A 21,965-nucleotide genomic window follows, 5' to 3' on the forward strand; every position below is an offset into this window, starting at 1 on the left:
AACAGAAAAAAAACATCAATCTCCCTTTTTATCCAGCTAACCGAAGCTGGAAGATGTGCTTTTGGCCTCCTCAGATACAGTCAGTAGTATTTCTCCCAGAACCACATTCAGGGGACCCACCCTTACATTATTAGGGCTGATAAGCCAACTTCCAGAGATCCTTTGGTCTGCCTTTGATCAGCTGAACAAATGGAACGATAACAAGCGTAGCTGTTGCTCCCATCCCCTCTCCATGCCCACCTAAAAGAAGAAAACATCTTCTGTCGTAACAGTTCAGTGTCCTTGGTTTTGTACTGTCAACAGCTTCAGAGAGAGGGATAAATGAGCAGAGCCCCATCAGGATATCCTGTCATTCAGCTAGGAAGGGTTTATGCAGCTTTGCAGTGAAAACCTTCAGCGAAGACCTTGCATTTTGGATTTTTTCCTGCCTGCAGGCAAGCTTCACATGCTGTATTCCTTCAGTCCTTTTCCTTCAGGAAGACAAGAGTCCTGTTGAACTATTTGCCTAAGAATGCAGAAGAAATAGCAACTCTAACAAACAATCCCTTTACATTGGAATTTTCGTTCTCATGTCTGGAGGGCTCTGAAGGAAAAAACCTAAATTCTTCACAATGGAAAAAAATCCAGTTGTTTTACTCTTTTTGGCTTTTTTGGCTGCAGTGAAACCATGTTTGACATCACAAGTCGCAGATGAGGTAAGAAGCAGTTTTTTAAGTAATGAATTGTTACTATACATCTGTATTACACTGTAGGGGTGGGGGTTATTTCACTGTTATAGAGAGAATAGTTATCAGATACTGCCTCTCACAGAAGAAAAACCCACTTTAACAGTCACTCATGCCATATAACTCTGAAATATAAGCTAAGACCTCTGTAATTCAGTTCTCTGAAAGAACAGAAATGCATCTGTTTATTCCACATGAGAATTTGGCTCAGAGGGTGTGTCATGAGTACACTGACAAAGTCTCTAAAAAATGAAAGACCTGGCAAAAGACTGTAGCTGACACATTCATCAAAAGCAACAAAAGAAATCCGTTAGAATTTCTGATAAATCAGAAGAGAAAAGCAAAAACTTTTCTGTAGTGAAAATTATCCACTGTACTAACCACAAGAAGGAAAAGCTATTTCAGATAGGTAGGGAAAAAATGTAGGGAACTGAGCTTATTGGAAGTGGCTGTATGAAGTCACAAGCTGAAGGAGATTTGTAGACTTTTGGAGAAGTGGTGCATTTGTCGTGTGCAGATCCTATGGAACTGCAGAATGTCACCAAATCTGTTTGCACCACCCTCATAGGGAGGCAGAAAGTGTTGGGTTAGAAACCTGAACCAGGAGTTCAACAGCAAGACATTCGCTCACGGAAACTGTCTCACTACATAAGGTTTTGAATTACTGTGTTCTGGAGAAAAAACACACATAGAAGAAGAAACAAAAGGACAGGGAAAAATCGGGGGGGGGAGGGGGCAGGAGGGAGCCACTCAGGGTTTTTTTTTGTTTGTTCGTTGCTTTTTTTAAATGGAAAAATACTTTGAAAAGTACATACAGGTACTGGGAAAAGTGTTAAACTTGTTCTGTCTTTAAAAAAAACAGCCACCAAACAAATCACCTTTCTTTCATTTTCCCTGACAGCAAAAAGGGAAAATGAGGAAATGGGAGAGAGAATAAATAACCCCACTGTTCTAAAACAAATAGTTTTCATAGGTGGTGGTAGGGAAAGGGAATAACCTATTTTTATTTAGCTTTTATCTTTTCAAAATCTCTGAATTTTCTTCTTCCAAAAATGAATTTTTGTGAGGTGCCTTTTTGGTCACAACTGCTGCGGTGACAGGCTTTCAGCTACTCCTGCCAATAACTTTTTCACTTGTGAACCTGAATATCCCACCAGCCCAGCAGTTTATGCAGACTTTTAATGGCTTACCCTAAGCACCTTCAAGGAGCAGGGCTTCAGCAGCACACCTGGTTAAAGACTCCGATTAATCAGCAAACGCTCTGAGCTTATGGGTCTTCAACATTAACAGTTACGGTTTGACTCAGTGGAAATACTCATAGGGGTTACGGTGCCCGGGCTGCGCCTTGGTGCTGTGTTGGTTCTTGCTCTGGTGGGCGAGTCATCTCTTGTTAAGGATGGGCTGTTAAGGTGGCTGCACTGGCGCTGAGCATCAGGATTTTGAAAGGCTTGAAGCATTCAAAAGCCCCCTCATGCTGGTGCTTTGTGATGTGTTTTTGGGTGGGAAGTAGGGTGCAGAGATGCTCTGGTTTGAGTCTGGGGGAGCCACTTTAGACCCAAAGAGCCAGGTCAGTCCAGTGCCCCACCACCGCGGGGCTCTGCCGAGAGGGCAGAGAGGCTGCTCGGTCTGCTCAGCACGGCACTGCTCGCTGCTGCTTTGCCAACTGTCTGATCAAGCTGCATCCCCATTACACCCACATCTGGAAAAAGGTCTCATTTTTATTTCCAAGATGCCTGAAATGCACCTAGCCAACAGTAAAATTTTCACAACCCAAATTTAACTACTGTACTTGAACATTGCCCAAATCAGATTTCAACAGTACGTTTATAAAGACTAAAATGTGAAGACTAAACAGATATTGAAATGTACTGCTAAACTGGGTGACGACTATCAAGTGGAGTTCCTCAGAGCTCATGCAACTTAATCTTATAAGTGTCTGTGATGCATCTTCACAGTCTTCACTACTGAAATGTGCTGCTATCACAAACAATGACAGAAGAATAACTGACTAGGGGAGAAACCACTGAGGTGAGGGCTTCATCCAGGACTACCAGGCTATGGCACATGTAGAAATCCTGCCCAAGGTGCCAGTGTACCCGCCCAGGCCAACTGTGAGCTTCTGCAACAGGGCTGCAGATCCCACACATGCCCAGAAGGTCCAGTTACCACCTAGACAACACAGGGCTGCATATGCATATATGTTGCTTGGGAATCCCTAGAGAGATATACTGGAGAACATCCATCAGCAATACATGATGGCACTGCAATTGGCTCCATCCTTGGAAGTGATGGAATAGACCCTGCATAGCAAATGACCTGAAGGTCCTGTTGCGATGCTACTGCACAAATGGTTAATGGTCCATTTGCTGAGGTGGGGGACAAAGAAGACCTTGCAGGGGGAGTGCACAAGTCCCATTCATGTGCACAGGAATTGCCCAGGCAGGCCAGGTCTGACATTCTCCATCCAGGAGGACTATTGTCAAAGGGGGCAGGGTCCAGGGCAGAGCTGGGGAATGACTCGAGAACTGGGAAACCGGAATCATAGCAGGGAATTTGAGAAATGCGGTTTATGTAGGTGCACAAACAAAATGTACTTTAATCTCAGACTGCAAGCGTCCATAGGAAGGGAGTAGTAAACTCAGTAGCAGAACAGCTTCCTACCTGTCATTGCAAACTACAGCAAAGCAATGGCTGGAGACCAAATCAAAACCACCACAGACAAATTGTGACAGAAGCAACATACCACAGTTTGTTTCTCCACAACTGACCATTTCCAAAACAAATTAATGCCTTCTAAAAGATCTTCTTGTTCAAACTAAATTTCATGCAAGACCCTCCTTTATCCCACATTATGCTTCTCTGGTATAATTGTCCTTCTAGCTTTATCATCTGGGAATCTACTTAAAACATCCACAGACAACTATTAACATATTTAAATATTTTCAAAAGGATGATGCTGCTCGAACTGGCCCCTACATACATACACACATGTACACACACACACACACACACACACAGAGCGGGTAGCTACAGGTTTTCCATATAAACATTAAGAATTTCCTCACATTGGCCTGGCAATGATTCAGACATTGCCTTAATTGACTACTCGACTGCTTAATTGAAATCCCATTCAGAGTGTTCACTTCTGCTGCACCAGACAGGAAGCCTGTCGTGGTCAATATTGCTGGAGTGTGTTAAGACCACCGAAATGGGTCCCTGCTGAACAGTGGATAAATGGTTATCCTGGAATAGAAAATGGAGCACTTCACAGTAATTCCTCTCTGAGAATTATAATTTCATTTATTACTTTTTGCTGGTTTTTAAAGATCATATTTTGCATTAGATCATTCCTCACCACTTGTGAATTATGAACTTACTTCTACAAATACTTCTCAGGAAGAAAGCAGAACATTAGATGTAGTTCAGCAAAGAGTTTTGCTTTAATACACATCGACTGTTTTAGTAGGAGGAAACAGGCACTATTCTTAGTATATACTTTCAAATCTATGATTTCTTCAACCATAAAATACAATGCTACCACTGTGACAACACCCTAGCCCTTTTCTCCTTCTTGCCACCTTCTCAAGCCATTTGTCAGATTCGGATTCTTGAAACTGGGACCTCCACAGCAAGGGGCACGCACCCATGGCACGTGAGCTAGAGGACTAAGGCCAGGTTTCCCAAGCTGGACTGATTCCTTCTGTGGCTTTCTCTAGGTCAAAAAAGAGAAGGCTGCACTTCTCAGTGTGCTCTGGTGGGGTCAGGCCCATAACTCCTACCAGATTTCAATGTAAACCTAGACGTCATTCTCCGACGCCAATTTGAAAATACCAGGCATAGCACTTTAGTTCAGTAGGGTGGTGCTGAGAATATGAAACCCCCTTTTGATCTGAACAAAGGCTTGTGTTGTGCTCTGTCTGCACAGAGCCACGAGCAACTTCCCCTGTGTCTTATGTTTAGTTTTGCCATAGAAGGCACTTACCAGCACTTGCCCTTCTCCATCCTGCTTTGGGTTTGTGAGGCAACTTCAGGACTAAAACTCCCTAGGCTGATGCTGGCTTGGTAACCTGGTTCTTACGTCTGCTGAACTTAGCATTTGTTGATAAAGCATTCTTAGAAGAAATATGACACTTAGAAGGGTTTATCCTGCAGTGGTTGGACATTTTTGTGCAGACAAGACTACTGCAAAACCCTCATGTGTGGGCTATTACCTTGTTTAGCTGAAGAGCAGGGAGCTCCTGCAGAACAGGATAGAGCCTGTGGCTGCAAGTGAGAACAAAGTTGAGTTCAATTCGTCGTTTTTCAGCAATGACACTGGGGGCAGAGTTAAATCAACTCAGAGAACTTTTTCCTTCTTTTTAATTAATCTTTTCCTATTACAGATGAAGAAGCAATGTAATCAAAAACTGCTCATTCAAATGAAAACTGAATGTGTACCTTGCTCTTTAAACCTCGAAACCCAGTGCCTTGCTGGTTACACCAAAATTACCAATGGGACTGGGATACCAGACTGCAGGTATCTGTTCTGCCAGAGCTTTTCTCTGTGAATATTGTTCTCCATGAATTAGAAAATGTTAATTCATATTACAAATGCTCTATTCTACGCAATTTTCTTGAGGACCATTTACCATTGGCTTCACCAGCTCCAGAACTCAAGCTTTACTCAGAGTACTTCAACCCTAAAGTTAATCAGCAAATGGTCTAAAAGGAAAATAAGCATTGCTATCAATGGCCTATCAGATTTTCTTTTGAGTGATATCATAAAATCACTTCCTTGTTTATTCTGCCTACTTGATAAGAACGATATAGAAATATGATATTACTAATACAAACTATCAGATAAATGATATTTATATATCACTCATTTCATATATAGTATCATATAAATAACCGATGTTTCAAACTACAGATTGGAGAGCTGGGGGGGGTGAAGGACAGGAAGCAATATCTCAAAACAATTTGAAATCTTGACTGTCAGATGAAAAAAAAAAGAAGAGCAGTATTTTGAGGAAAATGTTACTATTTGAGCTTACTTAGCATTTAAGGAACCTTGATATTAAACAATTTTTAAAACACTATTTCACATCAAAACTTAGAGAAAACTGCTGTATTTAGGTTGCAGAATTAATAATTAAAAAAAAAGATAAATATACTATGCAAAAGAAACAGCTCCAAGGATCATTTTAGGCCTTGATGTGCAATGTATATTATAATGAAAAACAAAACGGCAGATCAATACAACTAAGCTTAAAGTGTTCATCTGACACTGAAAGGAGAAGAGGGAGTTAAGAATTTCACTTTTCCCTACAGGAAGCTTTAAGTACTTTAAAGCAGCTCCAACTTCTATTTTTCAGGTATTATCTAGAAATTAAAACACATGTACTTTCTTTTCCGGGATGTCGGCATCATTGTGTGAAGGAATTTGAACAACCTGAGTGCTGCCAGGGACACTGGGGCCCAGACTGCATGGGTAAGCTTTTTTTTTTTTCTGATAGAATTTGAGTAGAAGCAAAGCAGTAATTTTTCTTCTTTTCAGAAACTATTGCCATGAGAAGATTGCTGTTCAGAGCTTATTATAGAAGTAGAAATAAATAGCAGTTTTCAGCCAAAACTTAGGGGATTTGGAGAAAAACACATGTCCAAAGCTTCATTTAAAAAGAAAAATTCACTGAAAAATTAAAAAACCTCAGGGAACCCCCTTGGTTTTGAGATTTTTTCAAAACAAATCTTTTCAGTCAAAGCCTGCAAACTGCATTTTCATTTGGGAGGATCCCCACAAGGGATTTTAAAACTTCAAATTTTCAAACTGCAAGCTTAAATGTTTCATTATGGGTCAAAAATACCCTCATCTGAGTCTGAAATATTTCCAAATCTATTTAATCCTTTACTTTTTGACGCAAGAATGGTCTTTTGTTTCAGCTCAAGTTGAAACACTCTTTCTCTCTAAGCTTTCTGAACCTCCAGCAAATGCTAAAGGGTATTACTGAAGCATGGGTAATCAGGAGTGCCTCTCCTCTCGCTGCCCCTTCCTCAGGAAAAGCCTTTCAGCATCACCACAACTTCATTACATCTCAGGTGACTGAGGTGGGCATCGAGTTCCCCTGCCCAGAGTATTTCCTCCTTTTAGTTAACGGGGTCAAGGTCTGGTTCAATGTCCATCAAGTTCTTTTGTCTACAAAATAGTTTAAAATATCTGGTTTTGCCCAAGCTACGATTTAAATACCAGTCATTTATCTACGAAAACAAAATAGTCAAACCCCAACTTATAACTGCTTCTACAGAAAAGATCAGCAAATAGCGGAGTAAGTAGCGTGTGGCCATGCCTTCCTTCTGAAGATAACCACTTGTGTGGTGATTTACCATCTTTCCACCAAACGCAGCCTAAGTGCCCGGCAGGAGGAAGGTGATGTTACACATGGCTTCCATCCCATACTTCAGGGTGCTCTGGGAGGCCACGCGAGGGGCACAGGTATTCTTTCTAGAGAGGGGCAGAGCTGGATGCCCCTGAGCCGGAGCCCTGCCTCCACCGCTGCGGGCAGGAGGCTGCAGAGGCAAGGAAGCCCGCTCTATCTTCGGACAAACTTCCTGGCCCAAAAAAGCAAAGAATCAAGGTCTCAGCATTGTTTCTGCCATCATCTAGAGGAAGAAAATAGCTCTTTGCATTATCACAATCTCTGTAAGAGCACACAACGCTCCTTGAAATGTTTGGAGGAAAGCCGGTCCTTCCTGAGGCCACAGAAAAATCCCTGACTAGGGGTTTACTCCACATTTAGCATCTGATGGCAATGACAAAATTATGTCTTAAACAGCACTCCAACTTCCTTAAATGATAGCACACGCTGAAACACACAGTGTGAAAGAAAGATGTTTTGTCCCCTTCCCTCCCTACGCCAACCTGCTGCACACCCATCCCTCTCTAAAATGGCATCAAGGAAAAAGGCAAAAGTATGATGGGTGGGGAGAAAGGACCAGGGGAAAAGAGCACAGCCTTTCAACACCATCAGTATCATTCAACCACAGACACCACAGCTGGCAGAGCTCAGATGCCCCATGCGTGTAACTGATGGGCTTCAGCAGGAGCTACTCCCCACCCCAGCTCAGGGTCCCACTCTGGGCAAATATTTGCATGGCTCCAAAGAAGAGTCTGAGTACCAGCTGAAAGGTGCACAGCATAAGCAACGGAGTAGAAGGCACTGTAAGAATAAAGAGAAAAAGTGAATAGAAATAAAAAAGATCAAGAAGAAAGATAACAAACCTAATTCTAATAAATTACATTACATTGTCCCAAATGCATCTTTACAAGTTCTATGCATGCTTCAGCCTGCAGGGAGTCAGGTGAATTAACCCAAGAAGCTGCATTTGAAAACACTTGAAGTGCTGAATTAAACTCCATGAGACAAAAAAGCTGATAGATTTAAGCGCTTTTGGCCTAAGTATAAAGATTTGGCCTTCATACTCTGACAGCTGTGGGAGCTAAACAGAAGCATCTTTTTCTTATTGCTTTTTGAAAAACATCCTCAACAAAAGCAAAGATCTCACTTCTCCCCAGCACTGGGGTGGCAGCAGGTGACGGTGCCAGCATCGCTCCCTTGTCCCCAGAATGGCCTCCTGCGGCCCCACTGGCCGGGGGAAGCGCTTTATTCTGCCTTATCCTACAACAATATGGTAATTTGCTAAACTTTTGATAAAGCTGCCCCTTGGCAGAGGTGTCAAAACAAGAGACAAGAGGTAGTGAAGACAAGGGGAAGTGTAATGAGTATCAACTGCAAAAAAACCTGCTTTGTCAGCCATTTTAAAGTATCCTTCTCTAGAAATTATACCACAAACTCTAAGTTTGCTCTGTCTTTGCACATTCAATAAACGCATCAGTGCAGTTAAAATTGTTTCTATTCAGAGCAAATATTAAACAGTTGCACCTGTGTCAGTCCTAAAGACGAGATTAACTATCACGCAGTACCCAGAAAACAAGATTCTCTTAAAGAGTAGAGTATATGCATTTATTACTTTACCTCATTTCTGGTTATTTCATCTCAACACTTAGTAAATCTTTATTTCAGCACATATGAGATAAACCGAACTAAAATTTCCATCCTTGAATTTAATGGGGTTTTTTCCACAAGAAGCTTACTTAGATCCAACAGACCTCACATTAAGGAATAAATTGAGAAATACTGACAAACTGATATAAAGCCAAAGCTGTCACTAAAATTAAGTGCATACATATACACATCCACTTATTTGCTCATACTCTGCCCAAAACAAATTCATTTTCATGAAAACTTCCGCACCACTTGAACACTCTAAATCAGGATGAAGTTACTCAGCGGTAGTATAAATCCAGTGCTGCCCATCTCAACCCACACAGAACAAACTGAGACTCTTCATAAGCAATAAATCTACCAGTAAGTTACAGCAGAGGACCTACGAGGACAGTTCGAGTTTGCTATGTTTAAATACCACCTGCATCAGGAACTCCAATTCTGAGAAGTAAGGTCTTATGAAAGGAAGTTAATAAATCATTTCCACAGAGAGGCTGCATGACTATAAAAAAATAAGGATATCCCCAGAGGTGGAAAAAATGACAGAACAAGCTGACTAAAAATATACACTTCCTACAGGCAATCTTTCAGTAAAAATTTGAACATTCAAAATTTTGAGCCAAAAATTAAACTATTTTGAAATGAAGTTATTGTTTCTTATCCTCTCCTGCTGGCTGGGTTTTTTGGTCAGACTCTGTCTCACTTGGTGTACCACTGCCTGTAATCGGAGTTTTAGCACCAGAGGATCTGAAAGGCATAGCACGTGTTTGGCACACAGGTTTCACTAGTCACCACAGCCCCTTGGCCAGAAGCGGGTTATGAGATACCCAGATTTCGATCTTCAACGTGATTTGAATCCAGTATCAGTGTCTTATGGGAGGCAGCAGGGAAAATGAAAATCTTTTCACATACAGTAAATGCAATTTATGGGGAAAATAAAAAAGGTTCATTTAAGCTCTGACATAGCATCAAATCTAATTCTGATAGCAAATTTTTAATCAAAGTTGTATTAACATACACAAGAAGTGGTCAGGCAAACTCCCCTAGTATCAGAAAAGCCAACAGTTTAGAGTGTTTGCAGACAGAGGTGGATCAGCCGGGACAAAATTAACACGATACTTTAGAATAAGAAAACTATTTTTTGTGCAATCTTTTGGTTACAGTCACTAGCCTAAGTTGCCACACTAGAGAAGGTGATGGTCTTTGCTGAAGCTGAGCTGTTAGTGAAGAGATTCTGGCAGCTGCGAAACCAGGCCCAAAACCCTGCAGCATCCCAGGTCGTCACCCGTAATGTGCAAGGGGAGCATAATGGTCAGAGCGAGCTGATTGATGGCTTTCACATTGTCATTTCTAGCCTGTCCAGGAGGAGCTGCGTCACCATGCAACAGGAGAGGACGCTGCTCCCAGGGTATAAACGGGGATGGAAAGTGCACTTGTCAGGTATGTCCTTTCTTTTAAATGAAAATATGTAACAAAAGCATATAAGCTCTGCTAAGAAATAATGCATAGTACATTGTATAAATACATTAAAGGAAAGCATTTCAGAAACAGCATAGATAATCTGCTTGGAGACCACTTTTTCTCTCAGTTTGCACTAATCTTCATGCTATTATATCTACAGACTTGAGTATGTTTGGGTGAAATTGTTAAAAAGTTCTTCCATCTTGCACTCCTGAGCTTTGAGTTCCTATGTTTTCCAGAGTGTGCTATTACTTACGACTTTCTGCCCTAATTAGAAAGTACTTATACTTGGGACTATACTCTCAATATAATGTTCCTTTACTGAGAGTGCAATGTACAGTGCTTAACAACTTCAGCCAAAAAGAGTTTTTTAAGAAAACAACTCAAATTAATTTTTTTCTACCTCCCCCTCTACTGGTCAATCTTTCCATTACATCAAAAGCACATCTGGGGACATGGGAAAAGACACAGAGTGAGAAGCAGTCAGAAAATACAACCTAGCAATTGCAAGAATGATTTGGGCATTAGGCTTGATTACTGGTCTTTGTTGTTAACTTGTTATTCAGAACATCTGATTGGAAATGTAAGACCTAAAAATCTTTTTTTAAGAAGTCAGAGAGAAGGGAAAAAAACCTATTACTAAAATGACAATGATTTCTAGATTGCAATAGTCGTTTCTGATTTGCTGATTGAACCTTTCGTATTATTTTCTTTCACACAATCACAGAATGTTAGGGGTTGGAAGGGACAGCAGCTAAAGATGCTGTTTTCAGGCTGCTAAGCATATATCCGTATAGAGATAGATGAGAATCTGAAGTTTTGATTTCTGTTCTGTAATTCGCAGGAAGGGTTTGGTGGGACAGCCTGTGAAAAATGTGCTGAAGATAATTTATTTGGTCCTCACTGCACATCAGGTAAGTTTGAGCTTTCCTTATTGAAGTGGGGGAAAGAAGGTGAGCAAAAGCTGTATTCAGACACTAAGACTTCACAGTGAAATGACCTAAAGGTTTCCCACCAAGAGCCGCTGTCTGCTTCAGGGAACACAACGGGGAAAGAAAATAGGCAGCTACTCAATTCCTCATTCACAATGGAGCTGGATTCAACTCAGGAGTGTACAGACAACACTCTCAGTGTACTGCTACAAAAATATCTTAATCTTGTCTTTAATATCTTTATTACAGGCAGCAGTCAGATTAATTAGGGATTAGATTCATCTGTGTGTTCCTGCACGTATGCCTCCCTATGAGCCAGTTATTATCCACTTTTCACCCTAAATTATGGATTTGCATTTATTTGACCTAAATACAAACTGTTATTATGGTACTTAAAATATTGCATGGGAACATATCAAATGCATAATTTATAGCAGTTTATGGTGTTTTGGTATGGTTTTTAAATACATCTACAAAGTGGACCATCTGTATTACGGCATGAAATACAGACACGGTATTTAAATTGGTATATCTGACTCACAAAAGGCCATTCTGAATCAGGCCAAAAGTCCTTCTAGTCTAGTATCCCATATTGGAGGCCAATGGTTGACATCTAGGGAAAGAGTAGAAGCAGACAGTGATTGTGCTCAAATTGTAGTGTTTCAAGGCTCTTCCTTGATCCGTCTTCCGTAAATTAGCTACCTTGTCTTTGAGTCCAGTTTGCTTTTGCTCTCCACTGCATTCTGTGCCAGGGAGCTCCATAATTCAGTCAAAAGTGTGAAAAAGGATGGGTTTGGTTTAGTTTTGGGTTTTTTTTCGCTGGTAGACGATTCCATTGGTTGGACACGCTTCTATTAGGGTAAGCAAGTCATTGAGGGCGGGATTAGTGCTATGTACACTATTTAAAATGTATATGTATCACAAGTATATGTACATGTATAATATTTTCTAATTTTTCCTGTTTCTTAATGATTTCTGGTATTTTATTTACCTTCCTGACCTCTGCTGAGCATTAAACTGACAAACCAGAAAACTGCCTGAAAAAAAAATATATTAAGAAGTTTCTCTTTCTTAAGTGGTAATAGTTGTCTATCTCCAAGTATAATTCTTTTTGTTCCCTCAAGATCTACAAAAAGTTACTTCTAAAAAGAGTCAGGAATGGTCTCACTTTAAACGCTCGGTGTTGGCCTTCCTACACTAATCCCACACCACTGCTGACTCCAGGGCCCTTTTTCCACCAGCTGTCCACTGGATGCCAGTGTTGATGCACAGAAACGTAACTGAGCCAACATTTTCATGCAAATAGGGTACTTGAAGGAATTCAATATCTTCAATGTAATTATTTTCCAAAAAGCTAATAGAGGATTCAACTGAACATGAATTTAAGCAACATTTTACACTTCAGCTTTCAGATATGTGAGCTCCTCCAGGTTTCCTAAGCACCTGTAAATACCCTGCATTTGCGACTAACTGCTTTTGAGCAATACCACAGACATTCCCTGGTTTTTATATTAGGGCTACTAACATAGGTGAATTTTACTAATTAATTAGTGTAGGTGATTTTCAGGAACACAGGCTATGTTTGTAAAGGGAAGAGGATAGGCTACATCACTGCTGCTTAACCATGAAGTCACCAATACAATTCTGTACATCTTAGAGGCTTTTCCAAGTGTAGCTGTAAAGGGCCTTTTTAAAAAAGCATTATTACCGTAATTGAACAGTTATAACTATAAAGGTTTTTAAGTATACTCCAGGCTTAAAAAACCACTTATAAAAGGGTCTCGTAGTTGCCTGGACTCTGAATACAGCATCTTGTGTGCACATTGTCACAAGGTTTATAACCAGAAATGACAGAATATTGGAACAAGACCAGAAAAAAGCCTGAGAGCTACACAGTGATTAATTACCCTTTTAACAAAATTAATTCTGTTTAGGGGGCAAAAAAGTCATGAAACTCATCTCTTCTGAAGGTGTTAGAGAGACAAACAGAATGGAAGTAAAAATGAGCAATTTGTTAACAGTTATAGAAAGTCTATGTTACACGTTATACTCAATTTCAGCTCAAGAGTATGTCAAATATTGTAAGTTTTATAGTATTAGCAGCTAGTCAATTTGGTGCTTATAGTGCATGTCCTGAAGATTTTCAGGCCCCAGACTATTAACAGCCTGCAAAAATCAGTATGTATTTATTAATGTATGCAACTGTGAGTATTGATCTTCCCACTAATGGAAGCCTATACATTAAGGAACTTGGGTCAAAGCTTGGTTTGGCCAAAGTTGTTGCCCACGACACAATTTGCTATGGGTAACCACTAACAATGTCTTTCCAAACATCATTATTATTCAGTAAAGCCAATCCATCTCTCCATATAGTTTGCGACTGCATTCATGGAGTATGCAACAGTGGAATTACAGGCGATGGAAGATGCACTTGCTTGTCTGGATACAAAGGGCTCAGCTGTGATGAGCGTAAGTAGATTGTTTTCTATATAAGATAAATTCAACAGCTCTGATACAGTTAGAATTGGCAAGGACGAATGTAAAATTAGTCTCAGGTTAGTCACTCCAGAGCAACCAAACATACACCAAACCTCAAACCCTGTGCGTGAGCTCCCATAACCATCATCACCACTTCAATCGCCAGAAGAATGACAGAAATGGGATCAATCGTCTCTAGATCAGGCATATGTTGAGCTAGTATACTGCAGAATGCAGTGCCTCCTGGCATAGTGTGTAGACACAACTCAACCTGTCACACTCTGTCCCTCAGCGATACCTGAATGCGAGGCCTTGCGGTGCCCTGCAAACTCCAGATGCACTTCCTCAGGCGAGGACGGAAGACAACTGCAATGCACATGTCTGCCCAACTACCACAGAGATGGTACACGATGTGAACGTGAGTAATTTTCATGTCTACCAAGTTCTTTATATACAATGTCATTGGTATTATACTTCAGACATTGACTGAGCTTTTGAACAAGACCTCACTGCCTAATTGTTCTTGGGTTCATATCCCGAAGCAGTCTCCTGTGCACAAACTAGATTCCTTCAGGATGAAACTAAACCCTAAAATGTGCTTCAGAAGCACATCAGTCCAATTGCTAACAAGCTTAAGTCCATACAACCAGACTAAAGCTGGTAAACCTCCTTGACATACATAGCGTGGATACCAGGTCATCAGTGCATACAATACATTCCTGTCACATCCCTCTACTTGCTAAAGTTCAGCTTCATAGATTGCTTCCATAAAAATCAACAACAGCAACCAAGGGCTGGAAGCTCAGCTTCATTCACTAAGCATAAACTCTACAGACAAGTAAAGCTCATTTCAGCCTTCCTATTTTTCATGAAACAAAGTTAATAGTATGTCAGCTAGCGGTAAAAGTCTACCTTAACATTGTCTTTATAGACTCCTCAACTTGCCATTGAATGCTTGAATTAACAATATTTCAAGAGTCCAGATCTTTTTTCCTCTACTTACATTACGTCTTACAGCACCAGCTCTTCCTTCTAGACCAATTGCAATGAAGAAAATGGTTGTATCTGATGCTGGAAGCACTATTTAGTAAATGTTGGCTTGGATCAGGCCACAAATACAATACTACTTATCCTGCCTGGGAATATTTACGTTCAGTCGTCTTGGTCCTAACTATGGTGTCATCCTCTCTGAATATGCTTGAGCACCATCAAGACATCAGAAAGGCAGTCCTCAGGGAATGTGATGTTCTTCTAGTAGGTAGCATGGACAAGCAAGCGACAAAGAAATTGCAGCAACCAGCAGATAAGGATGCTAGCATCCCTACCTCTCTTGGGTTTTGTATTGAGGCAGTCTGTGTGGATGTTGCTCTTCTGTCCCAGTGCCTTTAGATACTGGGGTCATCTCCGGCTTAAGCCAGTGTCTTTTACACTTCACTGGCTGGGAAGCAAAGTAATCCAAGTATGTAAGTGAGGACAGCAGTGACTGCCCCAGACTCCACTGGAGGTGGCGTAGCTTATGGTCGATTTGAGCATGTGAACACGGGTGTACCTGTGTGATTTCACACCGGAACGGAAGAGAAGGCTTGAAAGAGTGAAGCTGAGCATTGCCAACTCTCTCAGTCCCAGCTGATGGGGAAGAAAGGGAGATGGGCAGGGGAAGACAGAAGCAGCACCACCTTTTAGGCTAGTCCAGGGCCTGCCACCTTCCAGCTACAATGTGTGCTTGACCATATCCTAAACTGGACACAAAGGTGTGAGAAGGTGTTCTCCAAGCACTGCTGGACTATGAACAAGGACAAACAATGCCACTGCCTTGAAAAAAAGGGCTCAGAGAAACAGCTGGTGAGCTTTCAGTCCAGTCCTGAAACTACAGCAGTGTGGAAGACTCAACTAAAGCACTTGCTGGCCAGTTTTCCAAATAGCTGAATGGATGACATTATATTGTTTAATTACCGGAAAGAAAACAGCAAAGGCTTATTGTATTGAGAAATATTTTCCAAGTGATCTAACACACGCTTAAACCTTGTACAGACCTTGTATCACCTACCTGACCTTCTCTGTTTAAAGTCCACCAGAGAACAGGGAAATAGTTGTGATATTTTAATAAGCACATTACATGTTTTAATCTGTTTATAACTCAGTTTGCCAAGTTAAGAGATCATTTCTGTTCAAAAGCAACCGGTTGCTGCGTTAGCATAAACACATTCCTCCCTTCTGCCTTCATGCTGCCACGACACTTCAGACTTAGCTGTTATGAGAAGTTTAGTCTACCAAGGCTTTGTTTGGCATGGAGGTGCTCTGGCCAGTCCTCATCTTCAATTTCAGAACTGTGGGCAATAATTCATTTACTTTGCTTCTTTTTTCACAAGCTATCAACCCATGCTCCAAAAAGGTCTGTGATCCTAATGCCGACTGCATTTACCTCGGACCAAATCAGCATGAATGTACCTGTCGAGAAGGTTACAGAGGGGACGGTCAAGTCTGCTTGCCCATAGACCCTTGCGAAGCAATCTATGGGAATTGCCCTTCACAATCCACTATTTGCATATATGACGGTCCAGGAAAGGTTAGTACTGAAGGAGTGCCCCAGACATTTCCTATGTCAGCTACCTAGGAAGGAATAATGCTTTCTCTCCAAAAAGAAGCCATAAGGGTGTGGGAACAGGCCTCAGGGAGGCCAAGCTCTACTCTTAGCTTTGGCATCAGCCCTGCTCAGTGGCCAGGAGGGAGTCCCTTTACCTCCCTCTCCATGCACCTGTGTGGCACTTTCACCTCTGAAAATGGGAACAGCAACAGTGTTCTTTTTCCTTGAATATTTTGGCTCAGACTTGCCTTGCTAAAGTGAAGGCACTGGAAGGAAGCTTCTCCCAGTTCAATTTTCGCTCTCTGAACACAGGGGGCTTGAAGGATCAGTAGGCTCCTTACACAGGTACCGCAGATAAATTGCTACAGTGACTGTATTTAGGAAAGAAGTAATCTGTGTCTTTGAGGGCTAACAATGAAAGGGAACATGTAAAAACTGCATATTATTCATGCTGCCAGGAACTGGCTCAGGTTTCCTTGGGTAGAAATCCTGCCACCGAGAAAGTGAGACTTCAGAAGCACATGCCTGTTTTGCCTGGACACTCTGACGAGCCAAAAAGGGGGTCAGTCATCCAGGGTCATCCTGTAGTTCACGCTCATATAAGTGCTGATACACCTCGCTCCTTAATAATATGTGTTGGCACTCATTTTGGGAGGCAGAGGGCTGTGGGAACAGAGGTAAAAAATCTGACCTACCCACACCAATTTTTAATGTTCTTTGATCACAGAAGTTAATCTAAAGGTCTTTATCTGAAGAAAGTTTATCTGATAGTTAGCAGTTTTCTGGAATGGATAAAACCTAGAAGGGAGCTGTAGAAATATGGATAAACTTTATACTTGCATCTGAACTCACCAGGTGATTAACTCAGGCTTTGGAAGCTTGCTGTCTTTAGACCCTAGCTCCAGAAAGCATGCTGAAGTCCACAATTTGTGCATGTCTAATTTTTCTTTCCCCTCTACCATCCTAATTTAGTCCCACTGTGAATGCAAGGAGCATTACACAAACTTTGTACCTGGGAAAGGATGCAGCATGGTGGACATCTGTGAAACAAACAACACCTGCCATAAAAAAGCTAAATGCTCAATGGTTGCACCAGGACAGATTACGTGAGTCTTTCTGTTTATTAAACCTTTCACCCAGTTTCTCCCTCCTCCCCATAGTAAAAAGGCTGCTAAAACAAATCCAATAGATCAACACCTCCTTAGTTAGCATTAATAGTTTCTTCACCAAGGACAAATTACAAGATTTAGTGGGGTTAGGGTCAATCAATTTGCATAGTGTTTGATTTCATTAGTCCACTTGCTAATACCTACTAAGTTTTATTTTTATAGCACTCACAGGTCATTTCTACACTAGTAAATAAAAAGGACCAAGACATCTTTTCTGTTCCTCAGGGCAAGCAGCATAGTCTGGCTCGCAGCTGAAGTCTCTTCTTCTAAATCAGATTAACTGCCTCTTGGCAGAGGTCCGTGGCACATGCTATCCCTTCAGCTGTGCCTAGGCACTGCCTGGGAAAATGCTACTTGGTGTGGGCCAGAAACATGCAGGCAGCATGCTGAAAATTAATCAGCATTAATTATCATAGGACAGCGCTGGAGCCCTGGCTCTTTTTAGTATTACTAATACTGGGGAATCTGACCCCCATGCTGTGAAAGCAACATCGACCTCGGCAGATTTCTCAAAGCCTCGAGACAAGCATGTGGGAAACTGCAAAACCTCCGGCAAAGTTTGTTTCCCTGTACAGAAATTTGCTAGACAGATTTTAGGAGGAAAGTCAGTTTTAACATCAAAAGTAACAAAGCTACCTTAAACTGAACAGTCTGGATTACGTGTTTCCATAGCCCAGTGATGGCTAGTACCGGGTCTAAAGAGTGAAACATTAGTTTTCAGGAGCTGAGAGTTTGAATGCAAATCAAAAGACAGGCCATTAGTTGTAAGATGGGAACAAATTAGGTATCATATAGATCTATAGACAGAAAGAGTTCGCTCAGGAGAGTAGTCTTATTGCCTATTCTTGCTTCATCATGCAGCTCCTTCTTGCAGTGTAATATCATCACTTTTGTGTAAGCTATTATGCATTTCAAATGAGTTTACTAGAACATCCCCTAGCTCGTTTCTAGAGCATAGTATACTACTCAAACTGCACTTAGTATATTCTTACACTATACCTAGTACAGTGTACTACTAAACTGCACAATATGAGTTGAATATTCAAAATAAAATTCCACATCACATAAATCAGGACCTTTCTTGCCTAATCTGTCACTGTTTCACTGCTGCAACTCAATTTTCAACAGCCGAGGAAGTTTTGAGAATTTTAGAATGGAAAAATTAAAAATTTGTGACTGGGAAGGGAAACAAGCAATCATTCAATGACCTTTAATGGCAAAAACAAATACAGAAGAAGGGAGTGGGAATCAAATCAAACTAAAACTATCTATTTGGCAAAAAATTGAAACTATACTGAATAGTTTCCAACTACAGAAAACCCATTTATTAAAGAGGAACTTTGCAAAGAAAAACATTGATTGGTAGATGTGGGTACAGTTAATTTTTCCTGATAAGTGACAGACACTTGCTGTATTTTGGCTGCATCCCAGATTTTAAATGTATTTGGGAGGGCTTGTTTTGGTGGATTTTTTTTATTTCTTCTAAAACACAAAGCTGTAACAGAAGCCACAAACCTGCGCTGCTGCCTTTCTTTTGGTTTTGGCTTTATTAAAGACATAGTTGTGCTGTTAGCTTCCCCCATACAGTCACTTCTACTTTCTCCAGGATCAGATGATTTGTACAGGAATAAATCTCTCACACAGACAAAGATGTAGAAAGGACAAACATTTAGTTTGTGAACAGAACACAGCAACTTCCTGGAAAATCAAGACTGCCTCTGTTTCCTGTTCCCGTCTAGATCTTTCCTAAGCGAGTGCTGACACTTTCTATGGTGTCACTTCAGCACAGTAATTACGTTAAGCTTTGCCCAGATACTACAAAGCTTCAACTGGTGCAGAATCATACTGCATATTAGGCCATAACCTCTCTGGTTTCCAAGGAGAACTGGCTTTCCCTCAGCTGAAACTCAATTATTTTCTTTTTTAATCCCACTCTTATTTTTAATCTGTGTCTTCAGTGTAGAAATTAGTAACTTCATAAACCAGAACTCTATTATACAAGTTTCAGGTAAAATGGAGACAGGAAGCTGAGCTGCCCTTTTCCAGAAAGATGTAATTATCTTCCCTCTCCTCCGTAAGCTGAAGCAGTGATAGTTCCTGTCTTTTTCAGTTCTGCCTATACTGTCCATGCAGCGTATCATGAAAACATCAAACAACTAAGTTTAAATAGTCAAGCAGAGTTTGTTTTAACGCTGTTCCTCTTCCGAGGCACCCAGTCCATAAAGTACGCCATGCATTCAAAGCAAAACCTACAAAGCCATAACACAGTACGAGTTGCAAACCAGACCCTCCAGACTAAGGTAAGACAAAACTAATCTAGTCAGTCACCGAGCTGGTCCTTTCTGAGCCCGGCCACACAGAGTAAAATTACTACATCAGAAGGGGTGAAGGGACAGACAGGTTCAAGGGTTCAATCCCACACAATAGGTGCTAATCTCTAATTGCTAAGTGCTTTCCTTTGCCAGTCACATCCAAACCGTGTTACCGGACACCCACTCAATTATAAGCAATATTGTCCTCAAAAATGACATTTCAGACTACAAAGGTATTTCTACAGTTCACTGTACCCCTTGAAATGATAGTAAAAAAATTTTACTATGTTTAACCACCTACTTCTTTATGACTATTTGCTGAAAAAAAGAGTTTTATATTGACACCTTCATCCAATCTGTGCAATATTTCAGGGTAGTTTCTTTTTTCTACTAAACTATTCCTCAGCTCCTTTGAAGCCTCAGGTTTCTTTCTCTTCTCCTCAAAAATGAAGGGGGCTATGTATATCAATACAGCAATATTTACCCCATCAGAATCACAGAATCACAGGATAGTAGGGGTTGGAAGGGACCTCTGTGGGTCATCTAGTCCAACCCTCCTGCCAAAGCAGGGTCACCTACAGCAGGATGCACAGGACCTTGTCCAGGCAGGTCTTGAATATCTCCAGAGAAGGAGACTCCACAACCTCCCTGGGCAGCCTGTTCCAGGGCTCCGTCACCCTCAGAGGGAAGAAGTTCTTCCTCATGTTCAGACAGAACTTCCTGTGCCTTCAGTTTGTGCCCATTGGCCCTTGTCCTGTCTCTGGCCACCACTGAAAAGAGCTTGGCCCCATCCTCCTGACACCCACACTTCAGATATTTATAAGCATTTATTAGGTCCCCTCGCAGCCTTCCCTTCTTCAGGCTGAACAAGCCCAGCTCCCTCAGCCTCTCCTCATAGCAGAGATGTTCCAGTCCCCTCACCATCCTTGTAGACCTCCGCTGGACTCTCTCCAGTAGCTCCTCATCTTTTGTGAACTGGGGAGCCCAGAACTGGACACAGTACTCCAGATGAGCCTCATCAGGGCAGTGTAGAGGGGAAGGAGAACCTCCCTCCACCTGCTGGCCACACTCTTCTTGATGCACCCCAGGATCCCATTGGCTTTCTTGGCAGCCAAGGCACACTGCTGGCTCATGGTTAACCTGTCGTCCACCAGGACACCCAGGTCCCTCTCCGCACAGCTGCTCTCCAGCAGGTCCACCCCAAGCCTGTATTGATGCATGGGGTTGTTCCTCCCCAGGTGCAGGACCCTGTATTTGCCATTGTTGAACCTCATCAGGTTCCTCTCTGCCCAACTTTCCAGCCTATCCAGGTCACGCTGAATGGCAGCACAGCCTTCCGGTGTGTCTACCACACCTCCCAGTTTGGTGTTATCAGCAAGGGTTCAGCTGCCACAGAGGAGCTGCTCCTCTCCCCCAGCCCTAAACTCTTCATCTGGGCTCCACAGTCATACCCTCTGCCCAAGAGATGCCCTTAAAAAGAAGAGCTCACCATCAGAATCACGTCCTAAAAATTTAAGAAGCTTTTAGACTGCTATTTTTACCCAGGACCAGAAGGAGCCAAAGCTTGAACCTCCTGGCCAAAATCCCAGCAACCCTCTGAGTCTCTACGCATCCCCCCAAGCTGCAGGGACTGTGGAGGTTTTCAAATATTACTATCACTAGAGAAACAGCTACAGTAGAGACCATACATGGGAAACAGATGATTTGGCATCAGGTTGATAGTACTGTAGGGTGTGAGTGGCAGATGTGTGTTTGTAACAACCAGCACATGCAAACAATTAGGTCATTAGTTATATAAAGAACATCTTTTGCTTGCGTGGAGTAATGTTGCTTCTCAAATGATGCCTTTAGAAAAAAAATATCCAGAGAGATGAATCATTACGGATAGGGCTTATACCGCACATACTGGAGGCTTCATTAGAAAGACACTATTAAAAGCCAATGTGTGGCAACACATACCGTATAGTTGTTTAGTCTCCTAAACACAGTTAGGGTTGCTTTCTGTGCGTGCTACACATTGACAAGCACCTGCTTTAATCTGAGCACCAAAGAAGAGTAAATGACTGAGCAGACACCACCAGCCAGTCTCCCGGGAGCAGCCAAGCAGGGGCTGATTTTCTGGAGACTGCAACAGAAAGACCTGAGATTGGCAAATCCAGCAGTCATCGATGCGCCTCACATTGAGGAAGACTTAAAGAGTCCAGATGTTTTAGAAAGTGCTAACCACCTCTCCCAGCAAATAGTCAGGCTGACACAAGGTCAAAG

At 41.7% G+C, this 21,965-nt stretch overlaps 1 protein-coding gene across 2 annotated transcripts in view; it reads left to right on the top strand.

Annotated features, from left to right (window-relative positions):
- The first annotated feature begins 372 nt into the window (after window positions 1-372).
- The window catches only part of STAB2 (stabilin 2), an 87,932-nt gene continuing 66,339 nt past the window's right edge, over window positions 373-21,965 (top strand). The window contains exons 1-9 of one of the 2 annotated variants that reach the window (XM_075427884.1): window positions 373-695; window positions 5,108-5,241; window positions 6,080-6,195; window positions 10,119-10,204; window positions 11,070-11,139; window positions 13,531-13,626; window positions 13,928-14,053; window positions 16,005-16,201; window positions 17,192-17,325. In XM_075427884.1, coding sequence (XP_075283999.1) covers window positions 612-695; window positions 5,108-5,241; window positions 6,080-6,195; window positions 10,119-10,204; window positions 11,070-11,139; window positions 13,531-13,626; window positions 13,928-14,053; window positions 16,005-16,201; window positions 17,192-17,325 — 1,043 coding nt within the window. In that variant the 5' untranslated portion in view covers window positions 373-611. The remainder of the gene's footprint in view (window positions 696-5,107; window positions 5,242-6,079; window positions 6,196-10,118; window positions 10,205-11,069; window positions 11,140-13,530; window positions 13,627-13,927; window positions 14,054-16,004; window positions 16,202-17,191; window positions 17,326-21,965) is intronic. The other variant, XM_075427886.1, reaches the window with a different exon arrangement.

The sequence above is a fragment of the Opisthocomus hoazin genome, chromosome 8 (genome assembly GCF_030867145.1).
Source record: "Opisthocomus hoazin isolate bOpiHoa1 chromosome 8, bOpiHoa1.hap1, whole genome shotgun sequence".
In the NCBI taxonomy this organism is placed as follows: domain Eukaryota; kingdom Metazoa; phylum Chordata; class Aves; order Opisthocomiformes; family Opisthocomidae; genus Opisthocomus; species Opisthocomus hoazin.